The sequence below is a fragment of the Dipteris shenzhenensis genome, chromosome 25, assembly GCF_047967505.1.
Source record: "Dipteris shenzhenensis isolate YYH24624 ecotype China chromosome 25, Dip_SZ_1.0, whole genome shotgun sequence".
In the NCBI taxonomy this organism is placed as follows: domain Eukaryota; kingdom Viridiplantae; phylum Streptophyta; class Polypodiopsida; order Gleicheniales; family Dipteridaceae; genus Dipteris; species Dipteris shenzhenensis.
This window is the reverse complement of record NC_141620.1, coordinates 25,009,923-25,030,557: the sequence shown is the minus strand read 5'-3', so window position 1 is coordinate 25,030,557 and position 20,635 is coordinate 25,009,923. Positions and strand designations below refer to the sequence as shown.

Below are 20,635 nucleotides of genomic sequence, written 5' to 3'. Positions count from 1 at the left end.
GCATTTCTCAATTGATATACAACAATTGATGAAGGAATCATATACCTCAATACAACAATTGATAGAATGAGGAATAAATAGATTGAATTAGTGCATAAAGAGAAGAATTAAATTAGATTTAAAGGCCAATTTCGTATAAAGTGTTGTCCAAACTAAAAAAAGACAAATAGTAGACAATTGCACTAATATTTAGCAGACCACTTAACACAAGATGATAATTGCTAGAATTAGGCATAAATGGACTGAATAACTGCACAAAGAGAAGAAGTCATTCAGATTTGTAAGTCATTTGGTATCAACTATTGTCCAAACTAAAAAAAAGTAACTAGCATCCCATGCATTATTCATACCTGGATAGAAACCAATTATTTCATATGTGACTTAAGAACAACATTCATTAATCTCATGGGTTGCTTATCTAGTATATGGGACGGATCCTTTCAAAGGACAAAGGAAACAACGACATGATTAGTACAAAATAAAGGGGAGACATACTTAAAGATGTATAATTCAATGGGTAAATCTTTTAGGAACATAACTATGAAAGTGTATAGCCATTGCCCAATATAGAGGGACAAATAATAGCCCATGCTATAATTTTCAAGGATTGAATGGGCTGAAGTATACTTAAACTTCATATACAGGTTTTTTACTAGCTAGAATTGGAAAAAATATAACCTTATAGATGGGTATAGATGAATTTTGCTAATCGATTAAGTACTTGGAAGGATGCATTCAGAGCTTTTATGTGAAAGCTATATTGTTAGTATTCAAGGGAATTTATCAAATTTAAAATAGTGAATATTAGCCCAAGCAACTTCGAGAAGGCTTTAAATTCATTGTTGGGATAATGTTCAGTCCTAATATTTTCCATAGACATGATTTTGAATGTTGGGCATCATCCTCTCTCACACAAGCTTGAGTTGTTTCCTTAAACAAGCGTATCATCTTCTTCACCACAACTCCTCAAATAGCACATCCATCTACTCACGATACTCTTTGCGATTGCATTGCACCTCCTTCTTGCTGAACTTGAGCTTGAAGATTGGGCCTACAAAGGCCGCATGTCTTTCACGTGTAGCTTCATAAGTAATGACACAATATGGGTCTCCTGAACATCTTCTACTTGAGCTATTATTCATTTCTTTTTCTTTCACCGTCAAGAGGCATGAAAATACATTGAACCTTCAATTTGTCACGTGAAGAGGTCTCTATTAGATCCTTCCCTTAGAGGATTCACTATCATGAGGCATGGAAATAATTTGGGACTTCAATTTCTCATAAGGCAGGATCCTTCCCCTTCTTAAGACATGTGCCTTTTAAAATAGAGAATTATACTGTTGTCATAGGGACCTCTCAATATCCACTAGTAATGCTAGTACAATTGGAAGTCATTGAACTAAAAGTGTCCACCAACCAACTATTCTCTAAAGAGAGAAGATAGCTACTATATTGCTTTTGACAGCTTGATGTTTCTCAATATGAAATTTCTCTAGATTACCAATGAATTCACATTACTTGAATGGATGATGATTGAGGCAAAAGAGAAATAAAAGGAGGACAAAAACAAGGCTAGGTTAAGCGCAAGATGCAATTAATGAAGATTTACATAGAATGTTATAAAAAATGGTCATTTTATGAATGGATGATGATTGAGGAAAACGAGCAAAAAAAAGAAAGGGATGACAAGAACAAGACTAGGTTAAGGGCATGACGCACACTAATGAAGATTTAAAGAATATTATAATAAAGGGTCCTTGTAAAGGAGGAGAAACAAGGTGAGCTTATATAATAAGGAATGGAACATAAAATTTGATTCAATCTGGATGAAACCTGTAGTGGTAATTGTATTAAGAATATTCTTTTTAGAAACATGTGCTTATTCCTCACTTATTCACATATATAGTGCTAATATAACTTGATTTTATTTTTTTTCATGTTGTTGAGACAAGCTTTGCTTTAGAATCTTTAATTTCTATAATAGTGTATGTTGTGAGACACATTAGTTTGTCTGTAGCATATGGCCGTACTGCATGCTTATGCACAATTATAGCCATACATTTAATGTTCACAGTCTGGGTGGGCCAAAATGCCATTCACAATGATATCATCAAAATTGCTCAATTAGAATTCAAACCGTAGACGTTTTATGGCACCAATAAGTACTAGGAGCGGCTTTGTACTCTAACATGGTTGTAAAGAAGAGGTTTAAAATATTAAATATTTGTACTATTAACTTGACTATTTTACTATTTAAGATCTTACACTTCTTACACTTTGTTTGTTGCAAATGTTCTTAAAATTTCATGATTAAGGTATTCGGAGATGTTGGATTTCTGCATTATTTACAGCAAAAAAAAGACGCACCTTAATGAATCCTCTTCTTAGAATTGTATAGTATTAAATGTTGTTGGAGCACCAATAATTGTCTTGAGGGGGTCATAAGCCATTGGCTGGGCACTTTTCGACTCAAAAATTGATGAGACCACGAGCCATTCCTCCATGTGAAGGGTCCCCAAGAGGCGATGGAAATTTAAAAAAATTGTGTTGTGGGAGTTTGGGAGGCACTTGCCATGGGCGAGGTCACGGGGGCCATCCATATTCCTATTCTTAAAATGGCTTGATCTGAGAACGGCTGAGATTTTATCTCAGTTGACCAGGGACTTGACCAGGGACCGTAACATGTCCATGACTCAAATTGAGAAGCCATTGGTGATATGGCTTTGGTTAAGTCAAACCCTTTTAACCTAATTGTCTTGAGGGGGTTGCAATCCAAGCCATTGGCCAAGCACTTTTCGAGCCGAGGAAACGAACTATTCCTCCACATAAAGGGTCCCCAGGAGGTGATTGGAATTTCAAAAAATTGTGTTGTGGGCGTTTGGGAGGTACAGTTTGCCACGAGCGAGGTCACGAGGGCTACCCATATTCCTATTCTGAAAATGACTTGATCTGATGCAGGGGCAGCTGAGATTTGATCTTAGTCAATCTAGGACCGTTACGTGTCCATGAATCGAATTGAGAAGCCATTGGTGATATGGCTCTGGTTAAGTCACACCCTTTTATCATAATCACTCCACAGTCCTAATCGCTCCTTGAACCGAAACTATTAATTAATTAATTGTGCCTCTCAATCGATCACTTTATTAATCGATTAACCTAAGTATTGCCCACCTCATCACTCCGTTCTCCCTCCATATTCCTCCCCGAGCATCCCTCCCCTCTCCCTCTGCATCTCTCCCTCCCCCCCTCAAACCCTCTCCAACCTCTCCCTCTCTCCTTGCTGCTCCCTCTCCCTCTCCCTCCCCTTCCTCCCTCTTCTCTCCCGCTCCCTCTCCTCTCCCCTCTCCCCTCTCCTTCCTCCCTCTACCTCCCTCGCCTCAGCATGCCTTGTGTATTTATAGATCCCTCAGCTTCTGGAGACCTTTGATAATCGTAGACTATTTGGCTTCTGGAGACTTCTAATCAATCGTGCTACCCGACCTTACAATTAATTGACCCCACCTTACGTTAATTCTTGTCCCACTCCCACCACATGGACTAATTAACTAATAGTGAGTTTTTCCTCGCTTGGGGACCTCTCCTACCAATTTCAATTAGTTTTGGTGAGTGGTGGCTTAATTAACCTATGTTTATCTATGGATTAATTTATTTATGCTTTAATTAAACTATGTTAAATCTCTACGGCTTAATTTATTTATGCATAGACTATGTGCAAGGGGGGCTTCCCCAAACGTTCAATAAAAAATTGAACCCAAAACCTTCCTTCTCAAAGAGTGTGCCCTACCATCAAGCTACAAAGTCATCTCCTTATAATAGTATTACAAAGGCTCCCTTCTCCCCAATGTCAAGTGTCCCTCCCTCTTTAATGCCCCTCCCTTATTTAAATTAACCTCCCCCCTCGCCCCTCCTTTATTTAATTCGAGCCCTTCCCCTTGTATGCCCCTCCCCGCTCCCTCTCCCCCAATAAATTAATTAATTGCCCCCAAATTCTTGGACGACCTATTCATAGGAGAGTGAAGCCCTTGGCAAAATGTTTAAGAAGAGATTGGCCCTCCCCACTCGTGAGATTGCCCCTTCCCCACTCGTGAGATTGCCCCTAGGCGTTCCTCCTTTATTTAATTCAAGCCCTCTCCCCTTATCCCACTCCCCCAAAACAAATTAATTAAATGCCCCCAAATTCAATTGGGGCTATCTATTCATAGGACTTGGCAAAATGTGTAAGAAGGGGTTAAGGAGGGAAAGCGTTTAAGAAGAGTTCAAAGGAAAAAGAAGGCGTTGTTTGACACGGCCGGCATTCCCATTGTTTGACTGCCCACCTAAGGAAGGATCTCTCTCTCTCTCTCTCCCATACATATATATATATATATATCCCGTCTATGGGCACCTCCTCACAACATCAGCAGCTCTCCCAGCCTCGCCCTCCATATCATCTCCCTGCACCTCCTCACTACGCAAATCTTCTGCCTCAGCTCGCCTCCATATCCTCTCCCTCCCACTCTACCCTCCTTGCCATGCTCCGCCTCCGCCAGCCCACCGGTTCCAGCTGCCCATTCTGCTGCCTGCACACCCTTGTCAGCATTTTCTTCTTGGTCGCTCTCCTCGCCGCTTTCCAGCCCGCTTCTGCTCGCCCTCCTCCCGTCGATCATAAGTGGAGCATCATCTCCGCGTCCCCCAGCCCCTGGAATCATAACCATACGCTTGAGTATTACGTCCATGTTCGCACAAACGACGTCGACCTCGGCCAACTCATACCTCCTATCAATCAAACGCTCACAAACTCCTTCGGATCCACTCAGCTGTTCGCCTTCAACGTCACCCGGGGGGCTGATCCTCAATCGACGCAGTTGGGGTTCATCCGCGGATACACAGTGCAGGCTAGCTATGATTCCACTTCCATCGGCATTGAGGTGGAGGGCTTGTCTTACGATGATGGCTCCTTCAAAGGCACCATACAGCTTCAAGGCTTCGTCGCTGCTGGAACCAACGAAATCGCAGTGGTGGGAGGCACCGGGGCTTTCAGAGGCGCAAGAGGTTATGCCGTCGTAACACAAGTGAGCTCCCAAGGGAATGCGTTTCTTTATCACCACCAGCTGCATTTTCTCTAATCTGTTTATGCGATTCACTGTTTCTCATGGATGTGGATATGCGGGAGCCACGAATCGTACCGTTTCAATTTCCAACATGGATCCAATGGTACTTGTAAGCGCCTTGCGCGTTTGATAACAAGATGAGCTGCATTAATTTCAATCGTCGGTTGGTGAATTCAGAAAACTATGAGCTCTTTTGCTTTACAGAGCAAATGCGAATGACTTTATAGTTCTAAGCTCAATTGGAACGTAATAAGTACCTTATGAGACGTTATCTCGTTAACACAAAGTCGACACAACGAGTAACTCTTCATCCATTCTTACAAACTTACGCGAGATGGAATGTTTGGTCAAACTAAGATGTACGTCTATATCTCATAAAAAATCTCCCAAACAATCATCATAAACTAAGATGTTCCATTCCCTATGGGAGTAGAAGCACGTTGGCGTCCCCTCGAAGGCCTCAATCGGATGTGTGAGTTGGGTGGGTGAGTTATTAGATTATAATTATTATTTTTTAAACTCTTTCTTATAGCCTTCTTATCACTAAGCTTCCCATTTGTGTGCCTAAACCTTCATATATGTTGCTTTACGTATTCAGGTTCGGTCTTTAAATGTGATCCAATTCTTCTCCAGATTTGCAAAGCCTCTAGCTTCATAGCGGTGCTTGCTCTCTTTATAAAATCTTCTCTTAATATTATCGATAAGATGGATCCTACCCAAGAAGAAGGCATGCCCTTGGAACTTTAAAAGTCCATGTATACTGAACTTAAGGTCAAAGTTATCATCCACTTGGTGATGAGATGCCAAACAAAATAGATTATGTTAGAATGTGGGTTTTTTCATGTGTAAATTAGAAAATTTGGCATGTTTATCATCGGAAACATAACAAAGCAAGGAAGAAAGTACTCTACTAATATCCATTATCAACCAAGGCAATGCCCTAATACATGTCCTACTTCATATAGGCATGTTTAGCATAAAGTCTTCCAAGCCTACTCAAAGACAAAATTTAGTCCTATGGTATACTCTAGAGTATACTCTACACTTTTTATGACATGTTTGTACTATACAATGTTTGAACTATGCATGCCAAGGTTTTCTTACATATTGGGTAAGAATGCATCCAAATGGTAAAACATCTTTCTTGGATACAAGTGAGTGATTATCATTTGTATTTTGATTCTTGAACTAACTACACTTTCAGCAGCAAGTAAGTCCTCAATATGAGGCATTCGCATCTCCAACCGCATGTGGAGATATATGCCATAGTGCATTCAGCTTTTCAGGTGACTCCATTCTTGCATCCATCACTAATGCGTGCAAAGAGAGTATTCAATCAGCAATACATATTGGCAAATTAGTCTTTAAGACATTTCAGCATTGGCTCAGTCATGCTGCATTGCACCACCCTTGGATAGAGTTATCACCACCTCCGATCAGTAGATCATTCCTCAGCATGAGGACCTTTATACATCAGTACAGTCCTACCCCACTGTAGTTGACATCATCAGGTTCAGCCATAGCACAACTTGTGGAGCTTTAGTGTTTCAGCATGCACTTATGGTTGTCGTATACAGTCCATACTTGATGCAGATTAGTGGTTGGATCTAAGACTTTAAATCAGTCCCTACATCAACATTCGGCACCTCATTTGCCTTAGGGACATGCTATGGTTTTTTATTGATATTCCAAGCTTATAGTCCTTTATATTATTATTAGCTCCACCTTGAGCCTTTGACAGATCCTACATCCCATGTTGACAGATGTTTAACCATGCACATATCAAATGACCTCCAGTTCATGATCGTTGAGCATACAAGTTTGACAGGTTTCTGTACCTTGTTAGTTTTACAGGCCTCTTCACTAGCACAATAGTGTATCATAGATGCACCTTCAGCCCCAAAATCTCAACCCCTGGATCACTCTGTCCACACTGACTATGAGGTCTTCTTCGACCTCGCAAGAGGTATATTCATTGCTAGCTAGAGTCTCATTAAGACAAACTTCTAAAAGACTCCACAGGCATTAGGGTAGGCATAGACGAAACATTAGGATCTCATAAAAAACTACCTTTTTAATCAACTATAACATATTTGGAAAGAAGAAACTACTTATGGTAGCAGAATCCCATAATCTATTGCTACTATTGTGTGTATTACTACCAGTATTATGTCTACTATCACTAGTACAAGGTACCTTTATTGCTAAATAACATGTTAAAAACTCATAGTAAAGTCTTAATATTGCCAATAAAATGATAAATATTATAGTAAATTAGGAGAGAAAGAGCACTACCAGTATTATTCATGTTATCACTAGTAATTATAGTATTATCATGAGTATTATCAATAGTAATAAGACAAATATCTATGATACTAGTCTTATTACCAATGGTAGTACTACCAGCACAACTAAATAAGGACCCCATGTGTTTTTTTCTAGTGCTTTGAATTCTAAAGATAATTTTCTTTTTAATCCAAGCATATCCCAAGGCCTAACCTAGGGAGTGGTTCTTGTACCCGCAAGGCAAGAGGCTAGATGGGACTGCCTATGTGTACATTCCTGGAATTTCTCAAAGGCATATTTTTTTCCTTTTAAAAAATTTCCTGCATTTATAAAAGAAAATTTGCATCATGTTGGATGCATGCACTGTTGCATTACTTTTAAGATGTATACATATTGAAGGTTTAATTTTCTCACTCCCCTTTGGTTGACTTATGGGTGTTCGATGTTTTGTGCTCATGAACCCTTAACCCAACTCGTGCACTATGCTCAAATGTTGCATTCCTTGGTGAGTTTCACATGCAACATACTCGGGCGTGATGCAGATAGACGTCAACAGAAACAACTCAGAAGTCAGGGTTGCTATTGTAAAAGGATCGTATAGTGACATAGGATTGAACATAGGAAATAAACATAGAACAATATAGACAGAATGGAAACAAAACACACATATATTGTATTAAAGAAAGACTCTATTTACAACAATGAAGCTACCATAGCTTCAAATGAGTACTCAGCTATGCAAGCTTCTAGCCTAGCAAGCTAGTGAGAGATCACACAACTCATGAACAAACACTACCTACTCTCTGTTACAATGCTTTACTACTAAGTAAGGCTTACTGCAAGAATAACTTTTATTCCTAACACTTGCAGTTTGCTGAGCCGTTGCTCATCATTCGTCTACCACCCTTATCTTTAGGATGACTCCTCCTCGGACTCGGAGTCAGTGGCTCAGCTCTTGCTATTGCTTGCCACTCGAGAAGTTGCTAAAGATGTGCTTGCTACTTGAGAAGTTAGCCAAAGATGTGCTACCATGTTACCAACTAGCGGGTGCCACATGCTCGTACCTATGCTGGTAAGTTCTCAGCGATTCCACCTTTGTCGACTTGACCCAAGGGTAAACATTTCACCTCAGCTTTCTACAACCAACTCCTCACGATTTCAGACTAGTTGGAACTAAATGCTACTAGAAGGCACACGTGGACTAAAGCCGCAGGGTCACCATGCAGCACAACACGCCCTTGTCTTGGAGGTTGGTGAGAAGTTACTTAGGGAGCAATAGAAGATCTAGGGGCATCATTTGGAGAAGCGTGGTCTTGGAGAGGGAGGGCCAAAAGGTTTAACCATTGCTCATGGATCCTAAGGGGGCCAAGGATATAAGGAGCATATGTAATGGGAGGCCTCTTCAGATTTGTAAGCCAATCCATAGACCATAGCTCGGCGAGTGGGTCCTCAGAGGGGTTGATGATGCCACAAGCATTGTCAAAACGAGTCATGTAGCATTTTTACTAGCGTGGATCTCTTCTGCCACTTAATACTTAGGTCCTTGTTCAGGTCTCAAACGTTTTTGTGCATGGCGGCTACCTCCGTGATGTGGTTGCTGAGTAGTTTCTCAGCCTCCTTAAGAATGCCACATAATATATTGAAAGGGTTGGCATGGTTGGATGTGGAAGAGCATTGATTTGAGCTGCAAAATTATGATGTGGCAGGCTACTCGATCTTAAACAAACAAATAAAATTGTGATAGGTGTGGTTACAAATGTAATTCTTCACGTGATTGGCCCGAGTGTCGCATCGTGAAGAGATAGAGGTGGGGTCGTAGGACTAGGAACTGACAAGTTGATGTGTTGCCAAGCCTTGTGAATAGGGAATTGGTGTTGGGACTGGGCACTTGGCTTAAAACTTCACTTGCAAAGGTGGTAATAGGAATGACATCTTGCCCATCCTAAATTGGCATTGCTTCCAAAACCTGCTCAAGTAAAGTCTGGGTGGTCAACTAAAAAATGAGCGGGGTAAACACCTATAGTACCTTGTCAAAAAGAGACACAAAGGGAGTCTGAGTCCCTACATCATATCCTAGCTTCGGGCCTATAAAACGAGCCAAGGTAGACACCTGTACACCCTTCTCACAAAAACATAACATAAGTGCACTTAACCCATAGGCTCAACCCAAAGGCATTCTCTTTTCCAAGTGCAATTCCATTGTCTGTCCAGATGCAATCACATTGCACACCAGCTACACTCTCTTTGAGTGGTTTCCAGATGGTATTCACAAAGCTTTTCAAATCTCCAAAATAAAATCAGCAAAGTACCCAACCAAATAATGACTCATGTAGCACTTCCTGGGCACCTGTGAACCAAGAAAGAGGCGGCACACGAGGCCAACCAATAGCTTATGGAAAAAAGAAATTGCAGCAGCAAAATCACAACTCACCAAACCCTAAAAACTCAAACCAAGTCCTCAATTGCCAAGAGGACATAGTAGCCAATGCCCAACTGCATTCTCAACCAAAGAGGAGTGCAAAGGCATGAAGAAAGAGCATTTACAAGAGCCGACTGGAACAAGAATTCCACTAAAAAATGCGAAAAGAAGAACTTTTGTCGTGAAGAAGTGGAAGTTCTTGGGCTCAAAAGAAGCGTGCTTCAAAGAGGAATACATTGAGAATATTTTGGAGAAGTTTCATCACCGGAAAGTCCTCCAAAATTGATGAAAACCAGTCAACCAACGCGTGGGACCACTCGAAATTCAACAGAAAGCTGTAGCTTTGCAAGAGGAGATGCTCAGGACATTGTAGAAGCAAAAAAGGTCTAGAAAAAGCCACTTCTGCACATTCGACCAACAAAAGAAGTGCTCAACTCTTCCCGTTCTACCAAACGAATGGAGGGAAAAGCATATCACTGCGAAGGGGAGGAAGAGGGGAAGCCATCGGGCCAAATGGAAGTCGAGGGATCCAAATGGGTGAGGAGTTATGAAGAAAAACGGAATTCAGCTAAAGGAGGCTGAAAAACTAGTCCAAAATCTCAACAAAGGGAGAAGATGAGAGACAAAACCACACATGTGAAGTTTAGAAGGCACAAGAAGGTCTAGGAATGGCAAAGGAGCATGTAGAAGGCACTAGAGCCACCTGGAACTCTAGGGGGGCCACTGAGGGTACATGGCCCTCTAGGGGGCCCATTAAAAATGCCACATCATCATTTCCCAACAACCACTCTTTTAATTCCTTGGAATGCCTTTGTCTAGGGATTAATTACGCTTATGTGCTAGGCACCATGCCGCGTTTAATTACACATTATTAAGCCCACACTTGGACTTTTAAAACCAAATTAGTTGTCACGGTCTTGTAGTACATTAAAGTACTTAGAATTTCATGCCCCCGTAACACCTCTGGTACTATGAGAGAGTCATCCTCAAAATCCAGCAAGCCCACCTCCATATCTCCTATGCCTACATTGAAGTCACCGAGGAGGATATCTCCTTGTCTAGAGAACTCCATGATGTCATCATATAGCTTCTCATATGGGCTATGTTCCTCTACGGTGACCTCATGTGCATAGGATGATGTATCTCAGGGGAAGTAGCACGCATCAATGAAGATCATATGTGCCTCCAGTAATCGGACTCATATCTTTATATGTCATGCATGCACCTCTCTCCGTACTACATAATGAATTTCCTCAAGTATGATATGAAGAGAACAGGTACCTCCAGATCCCCATATTCCACCGTCTCTCCTCATCTCTCTTCTATGAGTTGACTCCCAGGTGTACCCCATCATTGTAGACAGCCCTTTCTCTAGGCTCTCATGTCTCTCTGTGTAAAAGATCATATATCTATTAGTGTAGGTCTCCAAGAACCCTCCTCGATCGGTGGACCAAAGGGTACCATTGCAATTCCACACTTCCATTTTCAGCCCAGTTTGTGCACTCATCCCATGGGTTCGATACCATCATAACTCCCCGTCTTATCTTCCTCCTCTATCTATTCTATCTCGAATGATCACTTTACCATCTCAATAGGCAGCCCGTTTCCTTGCTGCCATGGATGCCATTACGCGTACCATTCCTTCCCTCTGGTGCTCTTGCTCTGTTTCTTGAAAGGAAGTTCTTCAAGAGGTGAGTTTGTTTCAACAATGTAGGTTATTTGTTTGTTAGCTTTAGTTTTTTGAGTGCTTCTCCTTGTATTGCTAAACCTGTAAACTAGTTTTCATGCTTGTTTTTAAAGGATTGAAACAAAAAACGAAATTTCAAGAAAGAAAGAAGACTCACCTCTTTTTTGTATTTCTCTTCCTTCTCTTTCTCCTTGTCTCCTCAATCTCCTCCTTTCAAGAAGTTACTTTTGTAATCTCCTTCTTCCTCTAACATCTTATTTGAAAAATGGTATGTTTCCTCTCTTTTGTAGGGCCAGTCCACAACACCAAGCGGGACGTACTATTTCAGGTAAGTGCTTCCTCTTCTTTTCATTTATTATTTTTGTTGCTTGCATTGGCCTGCAGCTAGCGCCTTAAGCGCTAGCTGCAATGATGGGCGTAGGAACCCTCTCTTCCCCTCAATCTCTTTCCTTCTTCTCTCCTTCAATCTATTTCCTCCTCTTTTTCCCTCTTTCCTTTTCCTCTTCTTCTCTCTTTCTTTCCCTCTTTTTCCCTATTTCCTTTCCCTCTTCTTCTCTCTTTCCCCCTTCTCTTATGCTCATGCATAAACATAAGCATGAGCATAAGAGAACGAGACATATGCTCATGCTTATGCTTATGCATGAGCATAAGAGAAGTAGACATATGCTCATGCATAAGCATGAGCATATGTCTTTTTTTCTCTTTCCTCTTTCCCTCTCCTTCTCTCTTTCTCTCCCTCTTTCCTCTTTTCCAATCTCTCTTCTCCTCTTTTCCCCCTCTTTTCCCTCTTGCCTTTCCCTCTTATTCTCTCTTTCCCCCTTCTCTTATGCTCATGCATAAGCATGAGCATAAGAAAAGGAGACATATGCTCATGCTTATGCTTATGCATGAGCATAAGAGAAGTAGACATATGCTCATGCATAAGCATGAGCATATGTCTCTTTTTTCCTCTTTTCTCTTTCCCTCTTCTTCTCTCTTTCTCTCCCTCTTTCCTCTTTTCCAATCTCTCCTTTTTTTCCCTCATCTTCTCTCTTTTTTTCCATCTTTTTCCCTCTTTCCTTTCCCTCTTTCCCCCTTCTCTTATGCTCATGCATAAACATAAGCATGAGCATAATAATGCATTTGCTTATGCATGAGCATAAGAGAAGTAGACATATGCTCATGCATAAGCATGAGCATATGTCTCTTTTTTCCTCTTTTCTCATTCCCTCTCTTTCTCTCTTTCTCTCCCTCTTTCCTCTTTTCCAATCTCTCTTCTCCACTTTTGCCCCTCTTTTCCCTCTTTCCTTTCCCTCTTATTCTCTCTTTCCGCCTTCTCTTATGCTCATGCATAAGCATAAGCATGAGCATAAGAAAAGGAGACATAAGCATAAGCATGAGCATATGCTTATGCATAAGCATGAGCATAAGAAAAGGAGACATATGCTCATGCTTATGCTTATGCATAAGCATAAGAGAAGCAGACATATGCTCATGCATAAGCATGAGCATATGTCTCTTTTTTCCTCTTTCCTCTTTCCCTCTCCTTCTCTCTTTCTCTCCCTCTTTCCTCTTTTCCAATCTCTCTTCTCCTCTTTTCCCCCTCTTTTCCCTCTTTCCTTTCCCTCTTATTCTCTCTTTCCCCCTTCTCTTATGCTCATGCATAAGCATAAGCATGAGCATATGCTTATGCTTATGCTTAAGCATAAGCATGAGCATAAGAAAAGGAGACATATGCTCATGCTTATGCTTATGCATGAGCATAAGAGAAGTAGACATATGCTCATGCATAAGCATGAGCATATGTCTCTTTTTTCCTCTTTTCTCTTTCCCTCTTCTTCTCTCTTTCTCTCCCTCTTTCCTCTTTTCCAATCTCTCCTTTTTTTGCCTCATCTTCTCTCTTTTTTTCCATCTTTTTCCCTCTTTCCTTTCCCTCTTCTTCTCTCTTTCCCCCTTCTCTTATGCTCATGCATAAACATAAGCATGAGCATAAGAATGCATTTGCTTATGCATGAGCATAAGAGAAGTAGACATATGCTCATGCATAAGCATGAGCATATGTCTCTTTTTTCCTCTTTTCTCTTTCCCTCTTCTTCTCTCTTTCTCTCCCTCTTTCCTCTTTTCCAATCTCTCCTTCCTTTCCCTCTTCTTCTCTCTTTCTTTCCCTCTTTTTCCCTCTTTCCTTTCCCTCTTCTTCTTTCCCCCTTCTCTTATGCTCATGCATAAACATAAGCATGAGCATAAGAGAAGGAGACATATGCTCATGCTGCTTATGCATGAGCATAAGAGAAGTAGACATATGTCTCTTTTTTCCTGTTTTCTCTTTCCCTCTTCTTCTCTCTTTCTCTCCCTCTTTCCTCTTTTCCAATCTCTCCTTCCTTTCCCTCTTCTTCTCTGTTCTCGTCTTTTCCCCCTCTTTTCCCTCTTTCCTTTCCCTCTTATTCTCTCTTTCCCCTTCTCTTATACTCATGCATAAGCATAAGCATGAGCATAAGATAAGAAGACATATGCTCTTTCTCTTTCTCCTTTCCCTCTTCTTCTCTCTTCTCCTCTTTTCCCCCTCTTTTCCCTCTTTCCTTTCCCTCTTATTCTGTCTTTCCGCCTTCTCTTATGCTCATGCATAAGCATAAGGATGAGCATAAGATAAGAAGGCATATGCTCTTTCTCTTTCTCCTTTCCCTCTTCTTCTCTCTTCTCCTCTTTTCCCCCTCTTTTTCCCTCTTTCATGCTCATGTTCTTATGCTCATGCATAAGCATAAGTTAAGCATGAGCATATATCTCCGTCTCTTATGCTTATGCATAAGACTACTCTTATGCGTAAGCATAAGCACGAGCATAAGAGAAGGAGATATATGCTCATGCTTATACTTCTTTCCCTCTTCTTCTCTCTTTCCCTTTTCTTCTCTTTTCCAAACTCTCTTTTCCCTCTTTCCTTTCCCTCTTCTTCTCTCTTCTCCTCTTTTCCCCTTTTTTTTTCCTCTTTCTCCTTTCCCTCTTCTTCTCTCTTCTCCTCTTTTCCCCTCTCCTTTCCCTCTTCTTTCTCTCTTCTTTCTCTCTTCTTCCTCTTCTCTCCCTCTTCTTCCTCTTTCCTTTCCCTCTTTCCTTTCCCTCTTATTCCTCTTCTCGTCCACTTCCTCGTTTCCGTCTTCTTCCTCTTCTTTCCCTCTTTTCTTTCCCTCTTCTTCCTCTTCTCCTCCACTTTCTCATTTGCCTCTTCTCTCCCTCTTCTTCAGATTCCTCTTCCTCTTCTTCCTCCTTCTCTCCCTCTTCTTTCTCTTTCTTTCCCTCTTTCCTTTCCCTTCTCTTTCCCCCTTCTCTTATTCTCTCTTTCCCCCTTCTCTTATTCTCTCTTCTTTCTCTCTTCTTCCTCTTCTCTCCCTCTTCTTCCTCTTCTTCTCTCTTCTCCTCTTTTCCTCTCTCCTTTCCCTCTTCTTTCTCTCTTCTTTCTCTCTTCTTCCTCTTCTCTCCCTCTTCTTCCTCTTTCCTTTCCCTCTTCTTCCTCTTCTCGTCCACTTCCTCTTTTCCCTCTTCTTCCTCTTCTTTCCCTCTTGCCTTTCCCTCTTCTTCCTCTTCTCCTCCACTTTCTCTTTTCGCTCCTCTCCCTCTTCTTCAGATTCCTCTTCTCGTCCACTTCCTCTTTTCCCTCTTCTTCCTCTTCTTTCCCTCTTTCCTTTCCCTCTGCTTCCTCTTCTCCTCCACTTTCTCATTTCCCTCCTCTTCCTCCTTCTCTCCCTCTTCTTCCTCTTCCTTTCCCTCTTTTCTTTCCCTTCTCTTTCCCCCTTCTCTTATTCTCTCTTCCGTCTCTCTTCTTCCTCTTCTTCTCTCTTCTCCTCTCTTCCCCTCTCCTTTCCCTCTTCTTTCTCTCTTCTTCCTCTCCTTTCCCTCTTCTTCCTCTTCTTCGTCTTCTCCCTCTTCCTTTCCCTCTTGTTCCTCTTCTTTCCCTCTTTCCTTTCCCTCTTCTTCCTCTTCTCCTCCCCCTTCTCTTTTACCTCTTCTCTCCCTCCTCTTCAAATTCCTCTTCCTCTTCTTCCTCTTCCTCTTCCTAATCTTCCTCTTCTCTCCGTCTTTGCCTATGCCTATGCTTATGTTTGTTTTTTTGTTTTTTGTTTTCGTGTTTGTGTCTATGTTAGACATGGGATCACATCGCTCATCCTACGAGTACGGACAGCCTCGCAGGAGGAGAGCTCACGATCTATATGCTCCAAAGGACTTTTATTCCTCTCAGGCGACTACCCCGAGGACCACCCCTGGTCGGACTCCTCTCCAACCTAGCACTACGACTACCCCTGGTCTGACTCCTCTTCCATGTAGCACTGTGAGTACCCCTTGGGGAACTCCTTTGCTAGCCGTGCATGGCTTTTTTGGGAGTCCTGATGAGTTTGTAACGCAGATGAGTGATGAGGAGGCAACGAGATTCTTCTCTCTGGAATCTCAGAGGGCCTCAGCAATTCCCTCCCCTACACCGACGGTTGGACGTACTGCCCTCTTTCCTTTCCCTCTTCTTCCTCTTCTCCTCCACTTTCTCATTTCCCTCCTCTTCCTCTTCTTCAGATTCTTCTTCCTCCTCTTCCTCTTCTTCCTCTTCCTTTCCCTCTTTCCTTTCCCTTCTCTTTCCCCCTTCTCTTATTTTCTCTTTTTTTGTCTTCTCTTATTCTCTCTTCTTCCTCTTGTTCTCTCTTCTCCCCTCTTCCCCTCTCCTTTCCCTCTTCTTTCTCTCATCTTCCTCTTCTCTCCCTCTTCTTTCTCTTCTTCCTCTTCCTTTTCCTCTTCTTTCTCTTCTTTCCCTCTTTCCTTTCCCTCTTCTTCCTCTTCTCCTCCCCCTTCTCTTTTCCCTCTTCTCTCCCTCCTCTTCAAATTCCTCTTTTTCTTCTTCCTCTTCCTCTTCTTCTTCTTCCTCTTCTCTCCCTCTTTGCCTATGCCTATGCCTATGCCTATGCTTATGTTTGTTTTTTTGTTTTTTGTTTTCGTGTTTGTGTCTATGTTAGACATGGGATCACATCGCTCATCCGATGAGTACGGACAGCCTCACAAGAGGAGAGCTCATGATCTATATGCTCCAGAGGACTTTGATTCCTCTCAGGCGACTACCTCGAGGACTACCTGTGGTCCGACTCCTCTCGGACCTAGCACTACGACTACCCTTGGTCCGACTCCTCTTCCGCGTAGCACTGCGATTACCCCTTAGGGAACTCCTTTGCTAGCCGCACATGGCTTTGTTGGGAGTCCCAACGAGTTTGTTACGCAGATGAGTGATGAGGAGGCAGCGAGATTCTTCTCTCTGCTATCTCAGAGGACCTCAGCAATTCCCTCCCCTACACCACGGCTGGACGTACTGCCCAGCCGTCCCCTCATGCCCTTTCGATCGAGGGGTCATCACCTGCATATGCCTCTCATAACAGATGGAAGAGTAGGAAGGGAAGCTTATGTTATGCTAACTCGGGAGATGTAGATGAGTCAGCACACTCACATTTCTACAGGTCTCCACTTGGTCTGGAGACACAGTATCAGTTAGGTCCCTTGCCCTCTCCTACTCCCACTGCTACTCCTTGCTCCGGAAGTGCTCACACAGCTTCCACTCCTTCTGACTCTGCTACCATCAGTCCTCCTTACTCATCAGGGGATCTCTCCTATCAAATCACAGCTACCGGAGAGATAATTGAAGATAGAAAGGGCAAGGAAGTGATGGCCACCATGAGCATATGTCTCCGTCTCTTATGCTTATGCATAAGACTGCTCTAATGCATAAGCATAAGCATGAGCATAAGAGAAGGAGATATATGCTCATGCTTATACTTCTATCCCTCTTCTTCTCTTTTTCAAACTCTCTTTTCCCTCTTTCCTTTCCCTCTTCATCTCTCTTCTCCTCTTTTCCCCTCTTTTTTTCCTCTTTCTCCTTTCCCTCTTCTTCTCTCTTCTCCTCTTTTCCCCTCTTCTTTCTCTCTTCTTTCTCTCTTCTTTCTCTCTTCTTCCTCTTCTCTCCCTTTTTTTCCTCTTTCCTTTCCCTCTTCTTCCTCTTCTCGTCCACTTCCTCTTTTCCCTCTTCCTCTTCTTTCCTTGTTTCCTTTCCCTCTTCTTCCTCTTCTCCTCCACTTTCTCATTTCCCTCTTCTCTCCCTCTTCTTCAGATTCCTCTTCCTCTTCTTCCTCCTTCTCTCCCTCTTCTTTCTCTTTCTTTCCCTCTCTCCTTTCCCTTCTCTTTCCCCCTTCTCTTATTCTCTCTTTCCCCCTTCTCTTATTCTCTCTTCTTTCTCTCTTCTTCCTCTTCTCTCCCTCTTCTTCCTCTTCTTCTCTCTTCTCCTCTTTTCCTCTCTCCTTTCCCTCTTCTTTCTCTCTTCTTTCTCTCTTCTTCCTCTTCTCTCCCTCTTCTTCCTCTTTCCTTTCCCTCTTCTTCCTCTTCTCATCCACTTCCTCTTTTCCCTCTTCTTCCTTTTCTTTCCCTCTTTCCTTTCCCTCTTCTTCCTCTTCTCCTCCACTTTCTCTTTTCCCTCTTCTCTCCCTCTTCTTCAGATTCCTCTTCTCGTCCACTTCCTCTTTTCCCTCTTCTTCCTCTTCTTTCCCTCTTTCCTTTCCCTCTTCTTCCTCTTCTCCTCCACTTTCTCATTTCCCTCCTCTTCCTCTTCTTCAGATTCCTCTTCCTCCTTCTCTCCCTCTCCTTCCTCTTCCTTTCCCTCTTTCCTTTCCCTTCTCTTTCCCCCTTCTCTTATTCTCTCTTTCCCCCTTCTCTTATTCTCTCTTCCTTCTCTCTTCTTCCTCTTCTTCTCTCTTCTCCTCTCTTCCCCTCTCCTTTCCCTCTTCTTTCTCTCTTCTATCTCTCTTCTTCCTCTTCTCTCCCTCTTCTTTCTCTTCTTCCTCTTCTTACTCTTCCTTTCCTACTTCTTCCTCTTCTTTCCCTCTTTCCTTTCCCTCTTCTTCCTCTTCTCCTCCCCCTTCTCTTTTCCCTCTTCTCTCCCTCCTCTTCAAATTCCTGTTCCTCTTCTTCCTCTTTCTCTTCCTCTTCTTCCTCTTCTCTCCCTCTTTGCCTATGCCTATGCCTATGCCTACGCTTATGTTTGTTTTTTTGTTTTTTGTTTTCGTATTTGTGTCTATGTTAGACATGGGATCACATCGCTCATCCGACGAGTACGGACAGCCTCGCAGGAGGAGAGCTCACGATCTATATGCTCCAGAGGACTTTGATTCCTCTCAGGTGACTACCCCGAGGACTACTACCCCTGGTCAGACTCCTCTCGAACCTAGCACTACGACTACGGACTCCTCTTCCATGTAACACTGTGAGTACCCCTTGGGGAACTCCTTTGCTAGCCGTGCATGGCTTTGTTGGGAGTCCTGATGAGTTTGTAACGCAGATGAGTGATGAGGAGGTAGCGAGATTCTTCTCTTTGCTATCTCAGAGGACCTCGGCAATTCCCTCCCCTACACTGACGGTTGGACGTACTGCCCTCTTTCCTTTCCCTCTTCTTCCTCTTCTCCTCCACTTTCTCATTTCCGTCCTCTTTCTCTTCTTCAGATTCCTCTTCCTCTTCTTCCTCCTTCTCTTCCTCTTCTTCCTCTTCCTTTCCCTCTTTCCTTTCCCTTCTCTTTCCCCCTTCTCTTATTTTCTCGTTTTCTGTCTTCTCTTATTCTCTCTTCCTTCTCTCTTCTTCCTCTTCTTCTCTCTTCTCCTCTCTTCCCCTCTCCTTTCCCTCTTCTTTCTCTCTTCTTCCTCTTCTCTCCCTCTTCTTCCTCTTCTTCCTCTTCTTCCTCTTCCTTTCCCTCTTCTTCCTCTTCTTTCCCTCTTTCCTTTCCCTCTTCTTCCTCTTCTCCTCCCCCTTCTCTTTTCCCTCTTCTCTCCCTCCTCTTCAAATTCCTCTTCGTCTTCTTCCTCTTCCTCTTCCTCTTCTTCCTCTTCTCTCCCTCTTTGCCTATGCCTATGCTTATGTTTGTTTTTTTGTTTTTTGTTTTCGTGTTTGTGTCTATGTTAGACATGGGATCACATCGCTCATCCGACGAGTACGGACAGCCTTGCAGGAGGAGTGCTCACGATCTATATGCTCCAGAGGACTTTGATTCCTCTCAGTCGACTACCTCGAGGACTACCCCTGGTCGGACTCCTCGTGAACCTAGCACTACGACTACCCCTGGTCCGACTCCTCTTCCATGTAGCACTGTGAGTACCCCTTGGGGAACTCCTTTGCTAGCCGTGCATGGCTTTGTTGGGAGTCCTGACGAGTTTGTAACGCAGATGAGTGATAAGGAGGCAGCGAGATTCTTCTCTCTGCTATCTCAGAGGACCTCAGCAATTCCCACCCCTACACCGACGGTTGGACGTACTGCCCTCTTTCCTTTCCCTCTTCTTCCTCTTCTCCTCCACTTTCTCATTTCCGTCCTCTTCCTCTTCTTCAGATTCCTCTTCCCCTTCTTCCTCCTTCTCTCCCTCTTCTTCCTCTTCCTTTCCCTCTTTCCTTTCCCTTCTCTTTCCCCCTTCTCTTATTTTCTCTTTTTTTGTTTTCTCTTATTCTCTCTTCCTTCTCTCTTCTTCCTCTTCTTCTCTCTTCTCCTCTCTTCCCTCTCCTTTCCCTCTTCTTTCTCTCTTCTTCCTCTTCTCTCCCTCTTCTTCCTCTTCTTCCTCTTCTTCCTCGTCCTTTCCCTCTTCTTCCTCTTCTTTCCCTCTTTCCTTTCCCTCTTCTTTCTCTTCTCCTCCTCCTTCTCTTTTTCCTCTTCTCTCCCTCCTCTTCAAATTCCTCTTCCTCTTCTCTCCCTCTTTGCCTATGCCTATGCTTATGTTTGTTTGTTTGTTTTTTTTTCCGTGTTTGTGTCTATGTTAGACATGGGATCACATCACTCATCCGATGAGTACGGATAGCCTCGTAGGAGGAGAGCTCATGATCTATATGCTCCAGAGGACTTTGATTCCTCTCAGGCGACTACCCCAAGGACTACCCCTGGTCTGACTCCTCTCGGACCTAGAACTACGACTACCCCTGGTCCGACTCCTCTTCCATGTAGCACTCCGATTACCCCTTAGGGAACTCCTTTGCTAGCCGCGCATGGCTTTGTTGGGAGTCCCGATGATTTTGTAATGCAGATGAGTGATGAGGAGGCAGCGAGATTCTTCTCTGTGCTATCTCAGAGGACCTCAGCAATCCCCTCCCCTACACCAATGGCTGGATGTACTGCCCAGCCGTCCCCTCATGCC

The 20,635-nt window shown here is 42.9% G+C and overlaps 1 protein-coding gene across 1 annotated transcript; it reads left to right on the top strand.

Annotated features, from left to right (window-relative positions):
* The first annotated feature begins 4,511 nt into the window (after positions 1 to 4,511).
* On the top strand, positions 4,512 to 5,105 carry LOC147885650 (dirigent protein 24-like). Its single transcript, XM_087396169.1, has one exon. The coding sequence runs from the start codon at positions 4,512 to 4,514 to the stop codon at positions 5,103 to 5,105; it is 594 nt and encodes a 197-aa protein (XP_087252295.1).
* The last annotated feature ends 15,530 nt before the right edge of the window (positions 5,106 to 20,635 follow it).

Excerpts from the sequence above, each read along its gene's own strand:
- LOC147885650 (XM_087396169.1), top strand. The coding sequence starts at position 4,512 with ATGCTCCGCCTCCGCCAGCCCACCGGTTCCAGCTGCCCATTCTGCTGC.